General features: G+C 58.8%; 7 protein-coding genes across 7 annotated transcripts; 5 read left to right on the top strand and 2 right to left on the bottom strand.

Annotated features, from left to right (window-relative positions):
- Positions 1 to 2,670: 2,670 nt before the first annotated feature.
- Positions 2,671 to 3,296, top strand: SLS55_007650 (uncharacterized protein; the record flags this gene model as incomplete). Its single annotated transcript, XM_066779066.1, has 2 exons — positions 2,671 to 2,676; positions 2,721 to 3,296. 2 exons carry the CDS (start codon positions 2,671 to 2,673, stop codon positions 3,294 to 3,296), a joined length of 582 nt encoding a protein of 193 aa, XP_066629870.1.
- Positions 3,297 to 8,877: 5,581 nt separating this feature from the next.
- Positions 8,878 to 9,750, bottom strand: SLS55_007649 (uncharacterized protein; the record flags this gene model as incomplete). The annotated part of the gene is made up of 1 exon (XM_066779065.1): positions 8,878 to 9,750. The coding sequence occupies one exon, from the start codon at positions 9,748 to 9,750 to the stop codon at positions 8,878 to 8,880; it is 873 nt and encodes a 290-aa protein (XP_066629869.1).
- A 3,610-nt stretch (positions 9,751 to 13,360) lies between these two features.
- On the bottom strand, positions 13,361 to 13,825 carry SLS55_007648 (uncharacterized protein; the record flags this gene model as incomplete). The annotated part of the gene is made up of 2 exons (XM_066779064.1): positions 13,361 to 13,570; positions 13,655 to 13,825. 2 exons carry the CDS (start codon positions 13,823 to 13,825, stop codon positions 13,361 to 13,363), a joined length of 381 nt encoding a protein of 126 aa, XP_066629868.1.
- A 393-nt stretch (positions 13,826 to 14,218) lies between these two features.
- Positions 14,219 to 15,587, top strand: SLS55_007647 (uncharacterized protein; the record flags this gene model as incomplete). Its single annotated transcript, XM_066779063.1, has 4 exons — positions 14,219 to 14,311; positions 14,362 to 14,557; positions 14,618 to 15,092; positions 15,125 to 15,587. The coding sequence occupies 4 exons, from the start codon at positions 14,219 to 14,221 to the stop codon at positions 15,585 to 15,587; spliced, it is 1,227 nt and encodes a 408-aa protein (XP_066629867.1).
- Positions 15,588 to 15,730: 143 nt separating this feature from the next.
- Positions 15,731 to 17,741, top strand: SLS55_007646 (uncharacterized protein; the record flags this gene model as incomplete). Its single annotated transcript, XM_066779062.1, has 7 exons — positions 15,731 to 15,750; positions 16,137 to 16,379; positions 16,436 to 16,837; positions 16,895 to 17,034; positions 17,085 to 17,271; positions 17,322 to 17,487; positions 17,538 to 17,741. 7 exons carry the CDS (start codon positions 15,731 to 15,733, stop codon positions 17,739 to 17,741), a joined length of 1,362 nt encoding a protein of 453 aa, XP_066629866.1.
- A 1,018-nt stretch (positions 17,742 to 18,759) lies between these two features.
- Positions 18,760 to 19,850, top strand: SLS55_007645 (uncharacterized protein; the record flags this gene model as incomplete). The annotated part of the gene is made up of 2 exons (XM_066779061.1): positions 18,760 to 19,300; positions 19,411 to 19,850. The coding sequence occupies 2 exons, from the start codon at positions 18,760 to 18,762 to the stop codon at positions 19,848 to 19,850; spliced, it is 981 nt and encodes a 326-aa protein (XP_066629865.1).
- Positions 19,851 to 22,431: 2,581 nt separating this feature from the next.
- SLS55_007644 (uncharacterized protein) lies at positions 22,432 to 23,496 on the top strand (the record flags this gene model as incomplete). Its single annotated transcript, XM_066779060.1, has 1 exon — positions 22,432 to 23,496. One exon carries the CDS (start codon positions 22,432 to 22,434, stop codon positions 23,494 to 23,496), a length of 1,065 nt encoding a protein of 354 aa, XP_066629864.1.
- Positions 23,497 to 24,074: the final 578 nt, after the last annotated feature.

Genomic DNA, 24,074 nt, shown 5'->3' with positions numbered 1-24,074 from the left:
TTTCCCCCCTATGGCCGCTATTACTAATACTAGCAGCTGGCAAAAAACACTAGTAGGCGCCATTTGGCACGGGCTAGGGTTGAACTCGTGGCCTCTAAAAAAGTATGTGGCCTATTTAGTATGGAGGTTTATATCATCCCAAACCACGTGAGCCACGCAGCCGGTCGATAAAAGTCGTATTCGATCATCACCATAGGCCACTCGAAACGCTTGATGGATACTAGATTCACTGCCTAAGCAGTATATATACCGATAGCCACGGCCATGGCCGGCCATGGCCACCCCCCCCCCCCCCCCCCCCCCCCCCCCAAGCAATTAACCAAGCATTTCGCAAACAACCACGCCTCACGATCTTTGTTTGATTGGTTCAGCTGGAACCACGATCTTTGTTTGGTTGATTGGTTAAAACAATCAAAGCCTTGCAAACATGCTTGTTTGTTGGCCACCCTGGTGACAAGTGCTGCCTTTTCAACTTACAGCCTTGCGGCGACAACCTTCACCTCCTTGCTTGAAGCCGCCACTCACCCCAGAAACACAGCCCTGACTTATTGAGCTCAGCCAACTATAGACGATGTTGGCTGTTGGCGTTTGGAGTGTCCATCGTTGATGACGAGCCGGGAAAAGCAATATTGCATTTGTGACCTTATATCAACTACTTTAGCCCCCACACACAAGGCTGCACATGCTGCCAGTATCACCTACCCAGTCACCCTCGCTGGTGGCTGCTTTCACAAAGGCGATGCGCATATCTTGGCGCTGACACTTGTGCGAAAGGCTGACGCGGTGGGGGCCAGCCCGGCGGGGCTTGGTAATCTGAACAGCTGGTGTTGGTGGGGTGGCACAGCAGAGCCGCTTGCGTGACGAGGCTGAAAGTTTCAACCTTGCAAAAACGGCGGTAGAGGGATGGAAATGTTTGTGAAAGATCGAACTCTTCTACAAAAGCTCAAAAACATGATATTCAAAGAAACGCAATCACAAAACAAGTGCCTCGAACCTCAGTATATCTCAAACTCTTGCTCTTGAAGCTTTCCCTCTCTTACCGCCTCTACGGCCTCGCCATTCATGAACCCGTCAATCCAACTGGCTCCAACCATGCCGAAGAGGTCGCTTTCCTCGGACTTCTGAAAGCCCAGCCTGCGTTTCCAGTTGGATTTCCGTCTCAATATAAAGGGAAGACCGCAGCCGTAGAGAACGCTCACGATATCCCCTTTCTTCATTCCAGGTGGCCCAAGTCCCATGTACCCTTTTGTTGTAATGAAGAAACGCTTGCCATTACAAGTGTGCCTCGACAGATTTTCCCATTCTTTAGCATCGCCCCCAGTCCCCCTTAGTACCTCGTCGAACTCTTTGAAACACTGGGATTGTCGAGTTCTTTGGCGTTCTTTTGTAATATAATTTGCCAAAGCTGTGCAGAGGCACTGCAGATGACTTGAATGGACCTCCTCTCTGTCTGTCGAACCATCCGGCGGGTCACACGAGGTCGCCATTCGACAGATAATTTGAAGAAGATCGAGTGGTTGTATGTCCGGTCGTCTCGCAGTGGCCGCTTTCAAGATGCGCAAAGTCAATGGACGCCGGAGTCCGGAAAGAATTCCGTGCAGTGTATAAAGCCCGATCTCCGTGCGATCAATCACACCACCATATGTCTTGGTTGTAAGAGATGTGTGGTCCTCTAGGTTTCTTCTCACGATCCTGGTCCGCTCTTTCCAATTGCGTCCGTGCAGAACCAGGCTGATGCCTGTCTCAACGGGCAGGCACATCGCGACTGTGTCGACAGCGATGCCCTGGACTTTGATGTGCTGGGACATATCAGCAGCTTTGACTTGCATAGGTACACTTCCAGCGGCGCGCCATCGACGATCGATTTCAAGATTGGACAGAGTATTCGTGCCTGGGTCACCATTGTCGCCTTGTTGTATTTCAATCTTCGAGGTTTCAGCATAGATGCAGGTCCAGCCAGGAAAGCCATAGATACAGTTCCAATTGGGTGTCCATGTTGCGGGAAGCTTCCAGTATCGACCCAACAACAGGCGATGCCGTGTCCAAAATGGGCCGTACGTGAAGAGGGTCTCACATATCGGAGCGAAACTATTCGGACACTCCAGAATGAAATACCTGGCCACCCTTGCATAGATTTCGTATGTATCCGTGCGGTAATCCGGTCGGAGGGCCTCTGGGAGCGTCTGGATAGCTTTGCTGGTATCTCGAGAATCATGCACATTGCTCCCTTGGCGTGCCAAACCGAGCAAAGCGAAGACTTTATCTCGAGGATTTGAGACGCAAAACTGGTCGTATGTCCTGTAGATCAAGGCCGCCAAGTTCATTCTGCTGCTTGTACTCTGTCGAATCCCGCGTATAGAGTCGACGCAGTCAGCAGCAGTTTCCAGTAGGCCCGGCATGCGGAGTTCACCACGCGCCGGGTTAGACAACATGAACGACGCTACAGACGAAAACTGATTCCACTCGCACATAGAGTGGCCGCACAGCACAACAGGATCTTTTGCTGACAGAACAACCTCTTGTACCACCCACAGTCTGCTAGTCCACGGCCGGCGAAGCAGCTCGTGGAAGCTCGACCAAGGTGTGCTGTAGATGTCCGTACTTCCGTCCTCTTGGCCGAGTCGTTGGAGTATATTTGCGATCTTTCCGTCAAATTGATCTCTTCCCAAAATGTGCGTGCGTCCTCCCAGATTCCTTGTCTCTTCTTGCCACATTGCTAGTATCTTCCGAGCAAGACCGAAGCCTGCAGGCGCAATGTCGTCAGGATCAGGCCCGAGCCAGATCAAGGTCCGAAGCGCGGAGCTATAGATCTGGCCCATCATTTGGACCTGGGACGAGCGCTCATCCGCATCGGCCTGGTTGATGCAGACCTGGTCGATCCAGAAGTATCTATGCTCCAGTTCCCATTCAGGATGTTGCTCTCGATCGGAAGGAAGGGTTCGGAGGCGGTGTATCGCTTCGGCAAGGCTTGGAGTGATTTTCAGGAGCTTCCCGTCGCAGAAAAGCGTATCGTTCTTCTTCTGCTTCCCCCAACAGTAGCTGAGTGCGAAGTAGGGAGGGGCTCGGTCGAGCGTGGTGTGTATCAGTGTTCCATGGAGGTCTTCGGTGTCGTCAGGCTCGTCGCCCAGGCGGAGAAGACGGATGGCGTTCGGCTCGTGGAGCGTCTCGTACTCGTAGGACTCATGGCGTCTGTGTCTGGATCGGACTTGCATGCCGTCAGGCTCGTCGTTGAGGTGGCGAAGGCGGATGGCGTCCGACTCGTGGAGCGGCTCGTACTCGTGGGACGCATGGCGTGATCTGTGTGATCTGAATCGGACTTGCATGTCGGCAGTGGTGACAGGTGTGTTTGTGGCGATACACAGTATTGATGAGGTGTTGGGGAAGAGGAGTGAGATTTCAGCCTTGCGTTTGAAGTTCGTGAGGGGGGTTATGCAGCTGCCTGCAAGCCATTCAGCTGATGGTCAGGACTGACCACCAATCAAACGGTCCTGACCGTAGTACAACAGCCTCATTCGCTCGTCCATAAAGACCGATGTGTATGGGGCATTATTCCGAGTTCTCAGTGCATATTTGGAAGCGAATATACATTCCAATATTTTGGAAGTCATCAAGAATGTTGAAGTTCTACAGTTTTTTGCACAAAGTTTGTAAGGATATGGGATCAAGATAGACAATATGAATCGTATCAGAGTCAGAACAGAGACGAATCGTTAAAGATTCATCTTCTGGTCCTCTGTCATTCTTATAGCTAGCTAGTTCTATGTCATGTGCGTGATTGACTAGCCTTGCTTCTCTATGCTTGGCATTGAGCTTCAATGGGTCCCAGTGTCTGTCAGTGAGGCTAGCAGTCCGTATCTTGACAAAGTTACTGCGCAGATGCCCAACGATATTCTCCCTAAAGACCAATGATTTTTCTTACGCTCGCAGTGTAAGCCGTATGGTACCCCTAGCTGAACCTCGCTACTCGTAGTCCTTTATTCAGATGTAGTCGAAAGCTATATCACTTAAGAATAAGGAAAGAAGCTGGTGCCGGCATTACATCAGCAATTATGACTTACGATCAGAGCGCAGATCAAAACAGCACTTTCCTAATAATACAACAAATAACATCTCCCCTGAGAATTTCCTGGTGCAGCGAGTTTCCTTAGTTGTTGCTTGCAACTTAGCGGGCTGAATTCCCGTGCGACACTGCGTCTGCCCGGTGTTTCGGTAGCTGAGTTCACTTGTCCACTCGAGTCACCTGCGGGACCCTTTGCGGATCGGCAATTCCCAAATGATGCTTTCCACAACTTTCAATAGAAAATTCGCGAAACTAAGATGCCTGAGAAATAAGGAAATACTGTTTGACACATCCCAACACCGCATTCCAAACTGCCCCGGCCATATCCGCTACAATTACATCCAGCGGGAATGTTTCGACTTCCCACCCGGCCAATCCTGCGATGCCTGGAGCGAGCCAAGGTCAGCCAACCGGCTCAAACATACTACGAAAGCTCGACTCACCTACACCTAAACAATGCAGCACTTGGCCTCGGCACTCTGCGTGGGGCAGTTCTCGACACCACGGTCGCGAACGGAGCAGTACTTGAGGTACGTGAACGTATAAGGCTTAGGGCAAACGCCGGCGGGGTAGCCCGGCTGCACGTCGATGCAGGCGTTGGGGTTGACGGCCGGCGCGGGAGCGGGAGCTGCCAGGGAGGTGATGGCGAAGAAGATGGTGGTGAGAACGGCGGAGGTCTTCATGGTTGCGGCGAATGAATGGAGCGGATTTGAGGTGGGGTGCTGGGGAAAACAATCGTCGCGCAGGTCTCTTTATGTGAGCCCGCAAAATGGTCTAATCTTAAGTGACGTCCGCTATACTGCTGCTAGGCGGCCGCTACGGTACGTGAAGATACGCTCGTGCCTCCCAGAGTCATACATGGGTTGCCTAAGTGTAGGTGTATTAGTTGTATTTCTATAAAAGTATGCATACTGCAAATGATCTTCTCTTTAAAGAATATATCCTACACCTAAAAGGTATAACGGGTAAATGGGTGTGCATACTATAATGCAGAAGTTGCAATGTCCAACAACAAGAACGACAGCAACTATCGCGTCGAATGTCGTAAAGGTTCGTACTGTTTACTTTCTTAGTCGGCCTTGGCCACGTTTTTCTGAATAGCGAAATACGAGAAAAATATCATAAACACGAGAATGCTGGGTAGACATGACTCGTGCGCGCCATCTCTCTCTTTCTCTCAGAACGGTCGAATTTCCAGAATATCGTTGGTTTGAGCCTGCGACAAGCACCGGCTCTGGCTACCTTATTGTTTGGTGATATCTATGCGGGATTACACTGCATCGGCTACCAAGATCCAAGGTCCGGGCTACAATGGCCTCACATTGCGGAAATGCAGGGAGAGTGTCGTTGACCTGGTGTCAAGCTATAGGGCTACTACAAGAAGTGCCGCATGGCTTTTTGCAAACCCAACTTTGAGTCAGTGTTTACCGCTTGACGACGATGGGCCAGACGCGGGGCGGACAGGCCACTCAGCAGAGCAACACACGAGTACATCGGCAGCGACACTAATGCCCAGGCGCAGAAAACTTCCTCCTCGGATCGAGCGATTCCGGTCACGTTAGCCATCTCGTGAAGTTGTACTGCAGCAGAGCCCCAAAAAAACAGAGCGGCCACTCCAGAGCGTGAGGAGCAGTAAGACGTCCAGAACGAGCACTTGCATCATGCAAGAGCGTCCGCAGCCAACCGCCACGCAACGCCCTGCATCCAGCCACACGCAGTCACCCGACACCTTCCTCCATCGGCGAGCGACCGATCGGCCCATGGAACACGTTCACGCCGACAACAGCCTACCACTTACAAGTAAACAAACACCAAACGAATGGCCCCGCCGCGGCCTCGTGCACCACACAACTGGAGTGCAAGGCCCACACCTTTCCCGTGACCGTGTGAACCAAGCCTGGGTAGATATATAGATCCTCGTGACAGCTTCCACGCCGGCGTATGTACATACCGCTGCGTGCGAGGTGGTGAGCTGTGGGCACGCCCGCCCGCCCGCCCCTCGTCCATGTAGACACGGACGGGAGGACCAACCATCGGAGACGGGACACACCACACCACATTCCTCCGCAAGCCACAGAGAGAGAGAGAGAGAGAGAACATCGCGTGGCTGCTGCAGCCAGCAGCTTCGACATCACCGACCGGCAAACCTTTCTCTCCGTGAGGCAGGCCAATGTATGTACGCGATGACGACGACACCGAAGGAGACCAGACGGAGAGAGAGAGAGAGAGAGAGAGAGGTGCGGCAACCTGTTTTTCTTCATCCGCAACGACGTCGAGCCATGAGCTGCCAAGATGAAGGAAGGGGGGGCGGGCCACTGTAAGCCTCTAGTCCGCTGTGCGATATTACATCGGTGGTGTGGTGGGTGGTCCCATGTTGGAAACCGCAACGAGGTGGTCTTGTCTTGCACGCTGTTCTGTCTGTAGCATCGCAACATCATCCATGTGCCATGTGCTTCGGAGCAATCCCCACGTCCTAGTCAAAAAAGCAGACAGAGAGAGCTGCGCGCACGTATGTGAGTCAGTAGTCCCCGTCCGTCCCGGCCCGGTCCATGCATATACAGCGCACGCTGTACATACATACATACATACATACCTCCGAGGCCGTGCCAGCAGCCGAAAAAAAAAAAAGGCATCAGACAAAGCCTCGGGAGAGGAGGCGTACAGCGGCAATCGCGCAAGATGTCGTGATTGGCAGGTCCATCCATGGAACCAACTCCGGAGGTCGGTCCGCAATAACATCAACAAGCTGGCAGTGATGTGCGTTCGGCAGCCTTACAACCAAGGCCACGAATTGTCTTTTGGGGCGAAAAAAACACGTGTCTCACGCAGCAAGAGAAAAACTGGAGATGCAAGGAGAAAAGGAAAAAAAAAAAAAAAATTTGGGGGACGCGCGTGCGTAGTATGTACGTACGTACGGTCATGGCGGGTCGACAGAAAGAAAAGAAAAAAAAAGAAATAAAAGTGATGCTCGAGCCAGCCGGTGGCGAACGACGACGACGGCGACGGCGACGACGACGGTCTGTGTGTTGCTGCATCTGCAGCTGCAGATGTCCATGTGAGCGGGGCGGACGGGTGGGACTGGACTTACCGGCGAAGATGGATTCGTTGCGAGGGGAGCGAGGAGACGGACGCTTTCGATGACGGTCGAAAGAGAGAGAGAGAGAGGCGCAGCACTGCGGAGGATGTTGACCGGTCAAGTACGTGGCCTGCGCGGTGAGCATTGATCGACCCTTTCCAAGGCCCCCGTGCGATGGTTGCTTTTTGCGTCTCCCCCACGAAGGCGTTTGGGCAGAAAGCAAAGTCGGGGTGGAAAGCGGTGAAAAGCTTGAAACCGGGTTGGCGTGGTGTTGTCGGAAGAAAGGGCGAGTGTTGCACACCGGTGTCGAGGTGTGTGTGTCGACGCTGTTGGTCGAAAAAGGGAGAGGCACACCGCAACAACTACTGCGCAGCAGATTAGTATCTTGGTTCAGGCGGTTGGGCAGCGGTGCATCGTGGTGAAGACTCACGAGTTGAGACGAGGGTGGGGCCGTTTCAAGCGGGGGAGGAAGAAAGAGGGACGCGCGTGCGAAGATCTTCCAAAAGGGTCCTGTGCGGTGCATGCCACCGCATTGATGAAGAAGTGAGCTCGAATGAGGGACGTCGGAGCAAGCAGTTGGTCGAAAGCGTGCAGGATCTCGTGCGACGTGGGCGCGTGCAGCAGCGGGATCTCGGAACGGCCTGAGCCAAGTCATCACCGCCTGTGCCGCCCTCCTGGGGGTGGTGCAGCGCAGGGTGATGTCACCCCCTCCAGACGTGAGATCTCTGCTTCTTCACACCCTTCTCAGATCATGCTGCATATGGCTGTCTCCGGGTTGCTGCAGGAACACGCTCCTTCTCGAGGGGTCTTCCTTGGAGCGGACAGCCGCCCATCGGACCGAACCGAAACTCAATGGAAGAATTGGAAGCGCTGGAAACATCCGCGACGTCCGAGTGCCGTTCCAAGTTTCGAGGGCGTTTGCAGCATCGGCGACCCTGATTGGCACGGCGCTCGGGTTCCCGCTGTAGGCGCCGCCAAGTGGACACTATCCCCGAGATGCTCCGACTCGAGGCCCACCCCGGCTCCGAGCGTCTCGCTTGCGTTGCAGTAAGAGGCAAGGAGCCTAGGACAACACACTGGGCTAACCCGTCAAGCCGAGCTAAATGTGGAAGTCCCTGGTGTTGCTGTTTGATCGGAGCCGATCCGACAAGTGACTCACTTGCCCCTGGATGATCTGCAGAGCTGTGAAGAGGCCTGAGGTGAGCAATCTGGCAATTGCAAGAAGACGGTTAGAGGCTGCACAGAGCAGTGTGCGTCTCACGAGGCGCGGAGATGCAGATGAGGTTTCATTCTGTAGAACTAGTTCTGATGAACCAAAAGAAAATATGGAGCTGGCCGTAGACGGAAATCCAAAAATTCCTAAGCAATCTGAGGATCTCCAAATGGTATCATGGAAGGGTCATGGACCGAATTTCGGTCGTGAAGCGAATGGTGGAAGACGCTGTTACGCTGTCTTTCAGTTGCAGGCTTTGTTGCGCATCCAGGCGCAAAGCCAAGCTGGTCGTGATAGTCGTGACATCGTGGGACTCTTTCGAGCCATCCTTCGTGCGCATCGGGTCTCATCGAGCTGGAAGTGCCGAATTACCGACTCCGATTGCCGACGACAGTAGAGGAGATGAGAGCTTGAGTCTCAGAAATAACTCCAGTCCGGGGTCGCGTCGGCGGTGGCGCGGATGGGCGTCGTAGCAGGGCGCCTGGCCTTGCAGGGAGGAGGGGTTGGTGCAGACATGGCCGCAGGGATTCAACGGAAGCGACTGGTGGTGCGAGCCTTGGGCGAAAGGTAGATGGCCTCGGCCTCCTCGGCAACGACCTCGAAGGTGATGTCGCCGGTCTTGCTGCTCTTGCCGGTGCGCGGCCTGGAGTGGATGGTGCCGGCGCAGGAGGTGCCGGAAGTGGACGAGACGGTTGAGCCAGCGCGCTTCGGGGCCGTCTTCTTGCTGCGCGACTTGAAGACGTCGTACTCTCCAAGCGTGCAAGAGTCGGGGCGGTTCGAGTTGCACTCGAGAGCATCGTCGCTCAGATCGGTCATGACGGTCGAAGCAGAGTCGACCGACCAAGAGGTGCCCTGAGTTGCGTTGGAGGCAGACGAGCTGGGACGCTCAGACCAAAGAGAAGAGGCGGAGCCCTTGGAGGAGAGCGTTGCGGTGCTCTTGGAGGATGGCGCATTGCTCTTCAGCGAGGCGACGGAGCTCTTGGCGGACGGGGCAGTGGCCGTCGTCTTGGAAGAGACGGACAGATGCTTGGACGAGGGCGCAGACTTGGGAGAGAGGTGGCGGCGCGATTGCTGCTGGGCCTTGCCGTAGAGGTTTTCCTCCTCGGCAATGCGGCGGAGGTCGTGCTGGTCGTCGTGGTCGGGCGGGAAACGCAGGGTAGCGAGGACCTGGGTCGAGGCCGAGGCAAAGGGCTTCGTCCACTGGCGCTCGTCCCATTGGTGGTCGGAGAAGCTGGGCCTGCGTTGCGGTATGGCGGGCAGCGGTTTGGAGGGGGCTGCAGAGGCAGGTCTGGAGGGAAGGGCCTTGGAGGTGGCTGCAGAAGCGCGCTGCTTATGCATGGCCGACGTGGATGCAGGCTGGGTAGCCTGGGGTTTGGTATTGGTGCGGAGTTTGGAGAACATGTTGGTACTTGGTGAGAGAGAGAGGCTCCGGGCCATGGTGATTTATCTCTGAAGAGCGAGCACTCGTGATGTCCGCTCTTCTCTAGTTTCTCCCCACTGCCGCTCGGCGCAGCACAGACGTTTGGAGTGGGCGTTCACCGCTACCACCGCACGACCCTCACTATCGATAGCACGCTTAGGTTTCGGGCAGCCTGTCGCGCGCTACACCCGCCAAAACTTGTCGTCCCTGGCGGCGCAGCGTCGTGCCGCACGTGACGGCTGGTGTGCTTTCTGACGTGTCCTGAAGCGGGAGAGTCGGCCTGCGAGCTGCGCCGGATTGGGACGAGGTGAACAGTGCCAGCGCAACAGCCAAGTCGTCATGTCGTCGCAACACTGGCTGCCCCGTCGCCAGCCCCATTGGTGCGATGCGGCGCAGCGACTGTTGAGGAGCCGCTCGACCACGTTGCAGCGCGGCGCTGGAGTCGCATGGCCCACGAGACGCCGGAGGTGTTGCACGTCCTCACAGCCTCCCTCGCTGTCGCCAATGAGTGCCGCTGAGCTGGCGCGCACGTGAGCGGATCAACCATCGCCCGTGCCGACCCGGGTTCTCAGTCAGCGGCAGTCGCGCCCTCCTCGCAGCGCTTGCGGCGCCTTCCTCGAGTGGCCGGCGTTACCATGCACCATCACATAATCTCCGCCCCGCTGTGTCCCACTCCGTTCCCTTCCATCTCTTTCCGCAAGCGCTGCCGCGGCTGTGTCCGCTCTAGCCGCCGCTCGAGTAGCTTGTTGCGACGTGATCATTCATCAGCATCGCTTGCCTCGAACCACGCGCTATGCTCTTCGCAGTCAGGCTCCGCCAACCTCTCCATCCGACGTCGATGCCCGAGCCTTGTTCCGCATTATCCGAGCTTCCCTCCACCAACATTGCCAGCCATCTGCCTCTACTCACGCGTCAGCCTCTCGCTTGCAGACTCAACGCTAATCTCGGTCTCACGATGAGTTGGCTCCCCCGTCCTAAGGCACTTGACCTCAACCGATCTATCGCTTGCCCGAATCTATCCGTGAAGCCGTCGTCATCACAGCCAACCATTGCGCTTGACAGACCATCCGCCTCTCTCTACCCTCCACTATCTGATATCTGATATGTGATATCTACCACACAGTCACTCACCTACCCCTCGTGTGTCGTGTGATGGCGGTTCAATGCTGCGGGGGCCAAAAGGTCAGTGCACTCGCCAGCTGCAATGCGGGCTTCCCAAAGTAGCTGCGGGGAGCTCCAACCCAACGTCATCCACGACCGGATTCGAGCAGGCGCTCCACCCGAGCTGTTGAGCTCTCCAAACGGGCTAGCAGCAACAAACCTCAAACACCCTGATGGCTGTTTCCGACCCGACTCCACCCTCGGCATCTTCCCGTTGCGAAACCCGCTAAGGCCTGGGAGAAGCGCCGACGAACGCCAAGCTCGTCCCGGCCTCGTCCGATCCAACTTGATCCGTTCCGATCTATGGCCAGGCTTCGCGCGTGCTTCTTCCAGAAAACAAGCAGGGAACCCCCTCGACGCTACTTTTTGCTTGGCGGTAACCTCGCTCCTTCGCTGTTTCGCGCATCCCCCCTCGGTCATGCGAGCACCAACCAAACACCCCTCAACCAACCGCTTGCTGCCGTCTTTTGATTAACGCCCAAGTTCAGCCATCGTGCCTTTGGCTGGCTTCATTAGCTTTTGTTCGCTTGGGCGATGAAAACTCGTGCCATCAGCTCGGCTCTGCAGGTCTAGATCTATGGCCTTAACGAAGCACATCGGACTTTGCTTTCAGAAGCCGCTTCGTCCCAGGGGTGATCCCTGAGGTGCGAATAACAGAAGCCGGAACTTTCCCTATGGGGGCATGGAGTAAAAAATATATTTACAACGGCCCACACAATCCGAATTCTGTACAGCAAAGTCAAAGCTCACTACAATGTACCAATATGAGAGCGAAAATTTCCTTGACGACTTCCTAGCAAGCAGAGGCTATTTCCATCGTTTGAATGTCATCTGCTTCTTCATAGGTAGCGTAAAAACTGACATGCTCATCAGAGCAACTACACGTCGTTGTTTTTCCCGATCCCAAACTGCATCTCTTTCCGTCGGCAAGGCCCTTAGAGAGCATACCTGAAATGCGGGTTTTCCATCTGTACCAAGTCAGCGCAAATGCACACGTGAAGGAGAAAGAAAGACGCCGCCATTCAAGACTTACATCAGTCAAGTCCGACAACCCCTGCTCAACGCTCTCCCTACTCGCGTGCTCACCGCCGTCCGGTCGACCATAAGCCCTATCGCGCTACAAGCACAACAAAGAACCGTCAGCACACACGCACACATACAACCACGCCCAGCACACCCAAGAAAGAAGACGAAAAAAGATCACGCAGTCGCCATCACCCACCTTCCGATTCTCCGCCCTACAAACCGCCCAATACGCCCCCAAAACCCCCGCCTGCGCCGCAAAACACACAATCATAGCCACAAACCCAGACCTATACCTCGGCGCCTCGCCGTCAAAAAACAGCTGCGGCCCAACAACGTTCCCCACGCAATACGCCACGAACAAGCTCGCCGTGACGACGCCCTTCTTCGTCCGCCCCGCGACATTCGCCTGCACCAAGCTCAAACTCAGCACGTACGTCGCGCTGAAGCCGGGGAGGAGGTAGAACCCGACGAGGCGGCCGTACTTATCGGTACCTCCCTCGGGGATGGCGTACATCATGACCGTGCCGGCCAGCGCGACGCCAATACCCCCCAGCATCAGCGCCACGCGGGCACCACCCCCCGTCGAGAACCGCCCGGCCAACACCCCTGTCGCGACCAATGCCAGCACCTGCACGGCGCCCGACGGCATCCCCAGCAGGGTCGTCCCCAGCGCGCCGAAGCCGAAGCCTTCGACGATTAACGGCCCGAACGCGACAACACCACCATTAGGCACGTTAGACGCAACAGTAAAAACAACAAGAAGCCAGGTTTTGGGGTCCGCGAGGGCTTCGCGCGCTTGGGCAGGTTTGAAGACTTGGTGCGGGTCGGTGCCAGTATTATTAGAGGCGAGGCGCTGGACGGCGATTCGGCGTTGGCGTGGGGTGAGGAAGGGGGATGTCGAAGGGGAGCTTGGGGCCAGGAGGAAGAAAAGCGCGGACCAGGCGACGGTGAGCGAGCCGAAGACTATGAAGGGGAATTTCCACGCCCGCGGGAGGGTGGGGTTGTGGATGTGGCCGATGCCGTACGCGATGGGCCCGCCGAGGATTTGGGCGAGGCCGTTCATGCTGAACCAGAGCGCTGTTCGGAGGGGTTGTTCGGATCTGGGGGGGGGGGGGGGGGGGGGGGGTTTCGAGTTAGGTAAGATGGTTGGTTGATTGGTTGTTGTTGGTGACAATGCTGACTGTTGTTGCGGAACAAAAGCACACAACATACCGCTTGTAGAACATGCTCGTCAGCAGCACGAAGCAAGGGCTCACGCCCGCCTCCAGCGCGCCCAGGAAGAACCGGGTCGTCATGAGCCCGGCGAAGTCGTCGGCGGCGGCCATGCAGAGGAGGACGGTGCCCCACAGACCACTGAAGGATTGTGTCAACTCATTTGCCCTCCCCGGCGAACAGATAGATGGCTTACATGATGACGCCGCAGACCCGCGTGATGTGCAGCCGCTGGAAGAGGTAGTTGAGCGGGAACTCGGCGACGAGGTAGCCGAGGTAGAAAATGGTCGTCAGCCACGAGTACTGGCTGCCGTGCAGGCCGACGTCCTGGCGCATGCCCCACAGGGCCGAGTAGGAGATGCAGGACTTGTCGAGGAATTGGATGAGGTAGGTGATCATGAGCTTTTTTTAATTTCTTTCGTGTTAGCAGTGCCGCCCCCGCCGCCGCCCGTATGTGTTCGAGATGGGTGAGTGTGGAAAACTGACTAGAGGCATCAGATGCAGGTCGATCTTCCGTCGCACTGCCCGCTCCTCTTCTTCCGTGTAGTCCAGCACTTCTCCCACCTCGGCGATGACGGCGACGCCGATGTCGTCGGGAGACGGCTTCGCGTCCTGCTGCGCGGCAGTGCCCGAGTGCTTTTCCGTCTTCGTCTCCATGCTGAAGAAGGCCGGCGGGGGAGACCGCTGTGGGTTGTGGATCGAGCAGCGGACAACTGTGGGGATGTGTGGAAATGGGAGCTGCTCAGACCCGGGAAAAGAGTAGCAAGGAACCACACTTCAACCACCTTTCATCGAGCCGGGAAGCGGTCTTTCATACAGCACGGCCTTATCGCAGACATCCCGAGGCCAAGTCGTGGGTGGGAGGTGCAGGGGTATCGGGCGGCCCGGCCGATGTCCTTGTAGGTCAGGCCGGCAAACCAGGACGTTACGACCCCGTATGACAATCATAAACTCACCTTGCCGTATAACAAGACGACTTACCCCGCATCTTCCAAGACCTTTTTCTCCTGTTATCCAAAGCTGCCAAAAGATATATTCCCCGAGAAGAACATGTCCGAGTCCAAGCTCTCTCCCGATGTCGTCAAGAACATCTGCCAGACCATCGACGATGCCAGCGACGAGCTGCGGCGCCTGAATCTCGAAGTAAGCAACAACCATCATCACTCCCAAGCACGCCGACACGTTAGTAACAGACTCACGTGCGCCGCCAGATCTACAACAACCCGGAGACCAAATACGAAGAGTTCAAAGCCTTCAAGCTGCTGACAACCTGGTTCGAGCGCCAAGGCTGGACGGTGCAGCGGTCCGTCTACGACATCGAAACGGCCTTCGAGGCGCGCTTCACCGTCGGCGAAGGCGGGCGGACCGTAGCCTACAATGCCGAGTACGGTACGCATCCACTCACCCAACAACCTCCAAACTCACTCACTGACACTTGATCGGCGGCAGACGCCCTCCCCAAAATCGGCCACGCCTGCGGCCACAACCTCATCGCCACCAGCACGCTCGCGTCGGGGCTGGGCGCCGCCTCGGCGCTGCGGCACACTTCGACGCCCGGCACCGTCCTCGTCGTCGGCACGCCGGCCGAGGAGACGGGCGGCGGCAAGTACTACATGGCGCAGCGGGGCTGCTGGCGCGACGCGTCCGCGTGCCTGATGACGCACCCGATGCCGTCCTTCTCGACGCCGGTCTGCGCGACGAAAGCGTCGTGGAAGTTCCGCGCGTACTTCCGCGGCAAGGCGGCGCACGCGGCGGCGGCGCCGTGGGAGGGCCGCAACGCGTGCGATGCCATCGTCGGCGCGTACGAGGGGCTGGCGCGGTTGAGACAGCATTTGGATAGGAAAACGGCGAAGGAGAGCGTGCAGGGCGTCATCCTGCGCGCGGGCGAGGCGCCGAACGTCGTGCCGGACGCCGCCGAGGGCGCGTTCAGCATCCGGGCGCGCGACGCGGGCTGAGGGCGCTGCGGGAGCGGGTCGTGCCGGTGTTCGAGGGCGCGGCGGCGCAGGCCGGGTGCGCGGTCGAGCTGCGCTGGGACGCCGTGTACGAGGACGTCGTCACCAATGTGGCGCTGGCGGAAAGGTACCGGCGCTTCATGCTGCAAGACCTGGGCGTCGAGCCGGACGACATGCTGCCGCTGGACGAGGCGGCGCGGCGGTACGAGCAGGACGGCAGCTCCGACATGGGCAACGTCACGTACCTGTGTCCCGGCATCCAGCCCATGTTCCGCATCGACGCCGCCGGCCCGCCGCACACGCCGGCTTTCCGGGACGCGGCGGGGACGGCGTTTGCGCACGGCGAGGCGCTGCGGGCGGGCAAGGCGAACGCGCTGGTCGGGTTCGAGGTGCTGGCGGACGACGCGTTCTACGGCCTTGTGCGCGCCGAGTGGGAGGACGCGATGGAGCGCGCGGGTAGGCGGTAGGGGGGCGGGCCAATGGGAGAGGGGCGTGTATGTAGGTGCCTGGCTAGCGGCTTAGGCCCTAAGCCATAAAACCGACCGCAGCTGTCCCCTCCACACTCCGAAGCAACCCGTCCCTGCTGCGCTGCCGCCCGCTCTCGATCGCCATGTCCGATCTGAACCCTCGGTCCGTCCGCCCGGCCCTGCCTAGCGTGTTTAGGTGTTTTTGCTGACAGCGGGGCGTTGTCCAGCTCCCTTGCCGCGTGTTTGAGGTGTCGCCGGTTGAAGTGCGTGCCCTGCTCCGGGTCGGAGGATTGTGGCTGATGGCTAGAGCTCCACCAGAGTCAAATGCGCGGGGCCGGCCAGCATTCCGTGCCAGCGGTTCGTGGAGATCGTCGTCTTGCCAGAGTGCTTAGGCTGATTGGCGCCCAACAGGTGCAGGGCCAGCGGCGCAGACTGTCACTTCGTGCAGCCGCGAGCCATAACGCGCGCCGCCACCAGCGGACCCGAGGCGTCGCCCCAGCCGTGAGTCCGAAAGCTTGATGGCCGCCGTGATGATTCTGACCGCCGCAGGTCGGAGCGGTTGGAGAGGCTGGAGGGCCAGCTTGCTCGCCTCACCGACGTGGTCGAGGGCCTTCGGGGCGACGTGACCGACCTGGCCAACAGCAACCAGCAGTCGGCTGCGAATCGAAGCGGCCAAAGCCACGATCGACGCCCTACCCCCAATCCTACTCCATCGACCCCGTCTGTTGCCCACGGGGACTCTGTTGCCCGAGAGGGCATCACTGAAGACGAATGCGTCCGGTTGTTTGAGACGTCAGCGAGTCTCGCTCCGCACCGGTGGCCGCCGTTTCTGACTGGCACTCTCGCAGGTTTCTTGCCCGATGCCACGACACAATAGCCACCTTTGACGCCATTCCGGAGACGCTGGACGCCATCCGCCAGGAGCCCATCCTTCTCGCCGTAGTGTGCGCCGTTGGGGCGCGCGCCGCCGACCCCGAGGGCGAGCTGCATCAGAGATGTCTCGCCGAAGCGCAATCTCTGACGTCGTCCATGGCCTTTGGTCCTCCGCCTAGCCTGCTGGCTCTGAGGGCCGTCATGCTGATCTGCGCGTGGTATCGGTTCGATCGGCTGTGGGGAAGCGCCATCACGATCGCCTACGAAATGGGGCTGCACAAGGAGGCGCGGCGCCTGACCAAGGAGGCGGGTACGATGGATCGGGACGAGATCGAACGGGCGAGGACATGGCTTTCCATCGTGACCTACGAACTCATGTAACGTTCCCGTTGGTTGGATCCTGGCAGTGCCGCACCCTTCTGATCTTAGCCCAGGGCCAACACCTCATCACGTCCGTACCTGGTTGATAACAGCCAGAGTCACGCTGAGCAGGCCCGGGGTCTTATGCGGTCGCCGCACAGCAGGCCTGTCGATCAGCGCATCATGGTGTACCTGGAGCTGTTCGAGATCATAGGTGAGATGCGATCAACCGCTCGGCCGATGGCAGCTGACAGGCGCGCGCAGTCAATGCGAAAAACACTCGGATCGGCGAGTTGGGGGCCCATCAGCGTGAGCTCAGGCTGGTGTCGTTCAACGCTTCGCTCGAGGGCTGGTTCCACCGGGTGCACAACTCCATCGATCCTCTCTACCAGACGTTTTCACAGCCGCAGGACCGAAACAGGCTGGACATCCCTTATGCGTTTGCTCGACTGTACGCGGGACGTGAAGCTCGCAAGCGATTCTTTGCTGACGGCCGCGTAGATATATCAACGGCCGCGTGCTCGATGCCGGCATCATACACGACGGAGCCACTGCGCCCGAGAAGCTGGCATTGCGCGCCGTCGACCTCGCAGTCGATTCCGCCTTCATTCTGCTGACCACCGCACTCGATTCGCAGGCTCTGGCGGAGAGCCTGCCCTACACCATAGTGAGAAGACACGTCCTTGGGAGACGCCGCCGACTGACGCGAGTTTCCAGGACTACTCCAGCATGACGCTGACGACGGCGCTTTCGTTCCTGAGTCGCGTCGTGCCGTTGCGCCACTCCGCCGGACACGCAGTGGACGTGGACCGCATCGTCGCGACTCTGCAAAGGGCGCGAGAGGCGTTTGAAAGGGCCCGTGCCTTTTCTCTGGCCGAGTGGACGCAGGGCTTGATTGGCGAATGTGTAGCGGCTGCTTAATTGTGGGTAGTTTCGTGGCGCCGGGTAAGCGTGACGCGCGGACCTGAAAGCTGATACGCAACAATCAAGACCGCTTTGACATTTCGCTCGGATCGAGCGTCTCCCTCGCAGTAATAGTAGTCGACTACACATGTCCGCTCCGCTTGAAGCGCTTGTTACGCACAACAGCAGGCAGATGCTTGTGGCAGGGGGGGACAGTGCGTTTGAGATACGCGACGATCGGAGGAGGTTCCGGAATAACGCGGTCCCACTGTCAATTATGCATCGCTGGTCCCTGCGGCCCCATTGACATGACGGTTTGACGGGCCCCCGAAATTGAGTGGCGGCCACTCTCACCGAGCAACGCCGCCGGGAAAGCAAGCTCTGCTGTCGTGCCGCCCCGGCCTGCTCTCGGGCGAGGACCCTTTCGAAGCGCGCAATGGAGGTTCGCAGGACCCATGGCTCAGCTGTCGCGCGCGTGCGGCATCATGCACGGCATGGGAGGCGCCTGCCACGTGAAATGGGGATGTGTGCGATCGTGGGCTTGGCCGCCGCACAGGAGGCCGGGGCCCAGTAGATGATGGGCGGGACATGACTAAAAAACCAATACGCTTGCTCTACAAACGGGCTAACTCAGGGCGCAATCTGCATCTGGAGCGGCGCTAGAAGCTTATCGGGCGCTGGCCCATGCCCCCCTTGGGAACGAGGTGCGGCCGCGGGGAAGCGGGAGGCCGAGCTGCGCATCCTTTTTCTCTCCTGGACCGCAAGCATTGAAAAACATGTGCGACGTCTGGTTTTTGTTATCTCCTGCTGGCTTTCTCCTTCTTTTTTCCCTCCCTTCTTAGTCGTGAATTGAGAGAGAGACAGTAGCTACACCATTGTCCGCACCGTGGAAGGAAGCTCCAATCCCTCCTCCCCGCAAAAAGCATCGACCGCATCTTCCCCTTGGTCAACCCGCACGAGCTCCCCAGGCCACCAGCGTGCCCCGGAACAGCAACAACAACAACAACAACAACAACACCACCAACCACCTGCAACCATGTCCGGCCTCTTCTCCTGCTTCGGCCCGCGCAAGCCCGCCACCGGCGACGCGCCCACCGACGACAACAACGAAAAGCGCAACTCGACCTCATCAGCCACCACGCCGGCCGCGCCGGCCGCGCCCACCGCGCCGCCCCGGCCGGCGTACGAGTCGCTCCTGCCCAAGCCCGCGGCCGACGCCGCCATCGGGTCCGCCGTGTCCAGCGTCTTCGACGGCATCGACGCGTACGTCGAAAAGTACTACCGCGACAAGACGTCGGAGGACCTGGACGCGACGCACGAGGCGTGCCTGATGCTGGTCGGCACGCCGCACCTGCCGTCGTCGCTGACGGACCTGCTGCAGAGCAACAGACCCAACCCGCTCGTCTGCCGGCCGACGAGTCTTATCAGGCATAGCATCGCGTACATGGTCCAGCAGGCCATGACGATGGATGAGGGCGGCCGCAATTCGTTGCTGCCGCCGTGGATGACGGGGTTGCCGCAGGCGTTGAGGGATGGGCGGGATGCGAGGGAGGGCGCGGGCGAGGAGGAGAAGGCTGGTGAGTGATGCTCATGGATCCATTAATCCATCCCCGGAAAAAAAAAAAAACACCATGGGGGGCGGCGAGGATGTTTTTTGCATACGGTCATGACTAACGCAAACAAACAGCCTTCGACGAAGCCTTCGCACACTGGCGCGTGCTAACCGCCTACCTGCAACCCCCCAACGCCGCGACGTCCAACCCTCTGGCCAAGCAGTCGCGCAGCGCGGCGGTGCGCGCCATCGCCGACCGCATCACGGGCGCCTTCGCGCCGTGGGAATCCTTCCCCGGCGCCCCCGAGCAGCGCGCCGCCCTCGTCGCCATCTGCGACGAGGCCGCCCAAGCCGGCGCCCTCGTCTTCGCCCAGCCCGCCACCTTCGCGTACGTCTGGACCCCGCAGAACCTTGGGCTCGACGAGGAGCCCCGCAAGGTCGCCGTCGTCAAGCCGGGCCTGGTCAAGACGTGCACGGGTGTCGAGGGCGCGATGGAGAGAAGGGGTGAGGAGGTGACGGTCGTGCATGCAAGGCATATCCCCTTGACTTTCCCCGAGGGTTTCGTGGCGCAGTAGTGTAGGTGGGGGCGACCGGGCGACCGACCCGGGGGGAGGGAGGGAGGTTGTGTGGGAGGTGGGTGGGTGGGCGCGCGCTGTGAGTTGTTTACACCACCACCACCGCTCTGCGGAGTCGTAGTGTGATGCGGTTTGATGTAATGAGGAGGGATCAAACGAAAGGAAAACGGACGGGATATGATGGGGAGTTTCACGGTTTTTTCTGGGATCCTTTCTTTCTTTCTTTTTCCGGGACAATCTTCCTACGATGAGGGGGGACGGAGGGTTGCTTTGTCGGCGGCCGTACACCCCCAATGGGGAAATTTGAGATACCATTGGATTTTTTTCTCTTCTCTTTTTCACTTTTCTCTTCTTTTATTTTTTTTTTCGGTTACGGCATGAGGCTGTTTGTATTTTCCGTTCCGTCCAACGACGAATGTTTTTTGCTTCACGTCGTTGCCGCTGTCGTTGATTGACTGTACAAATTAAGAATTGTAAAAAAAAAATTCACAGGAATACGAGAGAGACAAGAGTGGGAAAGCCATGCTTACCGCGTCCCACCAGCATCATTCGCCGTTCCGTTCTCACTACCGCCACCACCACCACCACCACCACCACCACCACTTCTTCGACCCGAGGGATGATTCGTCATGGCCTCCTCCGCGAACCTCGGCGCCACCTTCCTGACCAGCTTCCACGTCGCGGGCCGCGCCGACACGCAGACCAGCCCGACGTCGACCTCGACGGGCGGACCAGATGCTGCTGTCGTACGAACACCCACGTCTTGTCGGGCTCGCTCGCGCAGGATGGTCGAGATGCGCGCGACGCGACGCGGATGATGCTGGCGATGATGGTTCTAGTGGTGCGAAGCCCAGCCAGCCCGGCCAGGCCTGTCCGTTAGCCGCCGCCATGATCGGGGCCTCGAGCTGTTGTTCTCTCTTTTTTTTTTTTCTCCCCCTTCTCCGCGGGGGAGGGAGGGAGGGAGGGAGGGGAAGGCCGTCGACCGACCGACCAACCGACTACATAACTAAATACTCACAACCACCCCAACCAACGACAAAAAACCCCAGCAGCAGCAGCCCCCCCTTCTACCGCCCTCGGAACCTGCAACGGGCAACACGCGCGGCACCGCACCGCACCGCATGCGCAATCATCCACCTACACGTCCGGGCCGCCACCACATTGCACGCCGCGCCGCGCCGCACTCGCAGAAAAAGCCCCCCGGCACCATATCGACACACCTCCCGCGTTCCCCGTCCCCCGTCCCCGTCGTCCCATCCCACACGGCGCGGCAGCAACGCGCCGGCACTGCACTGCACGACGCGACGCGACGCGACGCACACAACCTCCAGCGGGCCGGGACGCTGTAGCCGACCCGTCGACGAAGCATAGCACAGCACAGCACAGTATAGCACAGCGCGGCGCGGCGACGCAGTACGCAGTACGCACCCACGCGCGGTTTTGCCGGGGGTCGGGTCGGCGAAGACGTCGCGCTGGCTTTGCTCAGTTCGCGAGCAAGGGTGATGTTTGTACAGCAGCAGCGTCCGAGTTGCAATCGGAGCGGAGGAGGGAGGGCGCGAGGGCGCGAGGGCGTCGAGTCGAGGTGCCGGCCCCGCCCCGCGCCCGCCGTGAAGTGTCCCGTCTGCAGGCACGGCACGCGGTCGTGGTGAGGGCGCGGGGCGAGGGAGGTGAGGTGGGCCGGGAGAGCCAGCCGAAAGTGTGGGTGGTGGAGGAGGTGCCGGCCCCGGGTGTGGCGGTGGTGGGAGTCGGAGCCGAGAAGGGACGCGGACCTAGAGGATAAGGGCGAGGGCGGAGATGGTGGCGGGGATTTGGGGGATGGTGTTGCTGAGGAAGATGAGAGGGGCGCGGGATGAGGGGGATGGTGGGGTTGGGGCGGGGGTCCTACGGGGGACATGACGGGCCGGGGCGGCGGGTCTTCTTCCTCCCAGCAGTCGTGAGGAGTCAGTCCGCTTTGTGGAGAACTACCGGGAGAGGGCTCCGCGGGACGTGACTTTGTGGGGATAGGGGTTGAGGTGAGATTTATGTGCGAGATGGAGAACAAAGCAGAAAGCGTATCGGCCTGAATGCAAGCTTCGTCACTGCCGAATGAGGTTGTGCTTCGGACTCGGAGACCGCATGCATCTCCGACTGTGGAGGAAATGTCTCAGTAAATGAGACTTTTCCAACCAGCCATCACGGTGAAAAGAAGCCGTGACAAATGCCATTCGGCAGACCGGGAGACGTGAGGAAAGATTGTAGCAGGTGGAGAAGATGTTTTGACTTGTTGAACGATAGTCACACAGGCGCACTTACACGCAAGGCTTCTCAGCATTGGGTAAACCAGAGCATGCTGAAGACCACTCCAGTCTCCAATTGTTCTTCCATTCTTGTAAATTCGTAGTCGATGGTGTTGGATGTAGATTCGCCGAGCACGGACGCGCCACTGGCTTGGCTCCTGGCTGGAGCCTTGTGCTGCCTAACGAGCGCCACTTTTGACTCCTGCAGCGCGACAGCCATTCTTCTCGCTATAAATTAGTTCGCGTCCGCTCACAAGGTCTCAATATCCAACGCTTCGAGGGTCCATTTCACCATTCACCGCGCCATGCCACGATCGCCAGCTGCGAGAGCAAGCAATTTGCTGTCACGATTCCCGTGCTTCTACACGATTGATTCGCAGCCATGGGTGTCCAAGGCCGCCAGCGGTACCGCCGACGTCGACTTCGTCCCGCTCTTCCGCGAAGAGGAGTTGGACAGCACCTACAACCACTGGCAGCAGTACCAGAGCATCGTCTTCCAAGCTCCGTATCAGGACCATTCATTCGAGGAGTTGAGGGTGGCCGACTACGCCCGCACCACGCCCGGCCAGAGCGAGCCGGGCTGCAAAGGGGACGCGGGGGCCTCTGAAACCAAGCCCGCGCCGACCGCCGCCGCCTCGATCCTGTCGTTGCCGGAAGAGCTCGTCGTCGAAATGACCAACCATCTCCAGCTGAAAGACCTGAGAGCGTTCCGCTTGGCGAACCACAAGCTGGCACAGGCCTCGTCCTACGCCATCGCCCAAAACATGCCGCTGGACAAGCACATCCGGCTCACCGAGACCGGGCTGCGCTCGTTCCTGCCCGTCACGCGGAACCGCGAGGTCGCCCGGCGGATATCGACACTCTGCGTCGACGGCCGCTTCCTCGTTGCGGACACGCACGGCTCTGGCCTGGAGCACGAGTGTCGGTCCTACCCGGGGCTGGCGGACTGCCCGGTCCGGATCGAGAGAGACGTCGTGGACGGGTGTTCGGAAACGCACGTCCGGCTCCTGGCGGAGATGTTCCGGAATCTGCAGAACCTGCGGCGCGTCGAGCTTCGGGGGTTTCCGGTGAGCATTGGCGACGGCGGCGACGGCGACGGTAGCGGACAGTCCTTCCGCGCTTGGGGTCCGATGTCGTCGTGGCCTTTCAGGAGCGTGGTGGCTGCGTTGAGGGCCGGGGGGACGCATGTGCCGGAACTCGTCGTCAGGGAGGCGATGTACTCGGAGGGGGTCAAGGCGGTGCTGGAGCCTCCTCCGACTGAGGCGTGCCCGCCGTCGTGCGAGCTGGGCGCGATGCCTTGGTTGAAGAGCCTTGATATCGGAGTGATGAATGTCCTGGATTGTGAGTGTGGGGGCCCTTTTTCCCCATAACGTGGAGGCTAACAGGCCATCAGTAAAGGAAGCGAGCAGGCATGCTTCGATGTTTCGCTACATGCGCGCATTGCTGAGTGCGGCGGCGCCGAGTGTTGAAAAGCTGGCGATATCATCGGGGTCGGATTCACTCGGCGAAGTGGTTCAGGGACTGGTGGGAGGCGGGATGCAGCTGGCGAGGCTGAAGGAGCTGGTTTTGACATGCTGTAAGATGACTTTCCGGGACTTGGTTGAGCTGGTGCTGGCACACGCAGCCACGCTCGAGCTTGTGCAATTGGAGAGCTGCGTCGTTGTGATGGACAGTGGACAGGCGGAGGAGATGCGCCAATTGCTGGAGGAGCGGGGGATCGGGTTGCGGGTGGCGGGTTCGCTGCCGCAGCACTTTGGGTTGCGGGATGCGGCGACGTTTGTTGTTTAATTCATTCCTCTGTTCGCTTCTCGCTTGGCTGCGATGATCTCATCCGCCAAGCTGCGCCCACAAGCCCAATCTGCACCGCAGTTCTCCTCGTCCCCGCAACCTCCCCCTTGCACCACCGCCGGCTTTAGGAGTGGAAGCGCATCGACCGACAAAAGGCTGA

This window comes from Diplodia seriata (assembly GCF_021436955.1).
Source record: "Diplodia seriata strain FDS-637 chromosome Unknown scaffold_8, whole genome shotgun sequence".
NCBI lineage: Eukaryota > Fungi > Ascomycota > Dothideomycetes > Botryosphaeriales > Botryosphaeriaceae > Diplodia > Diplodia seriata.
This window is presented reverse-complemented; position numbering and strand designations above follow the sequence as displayed.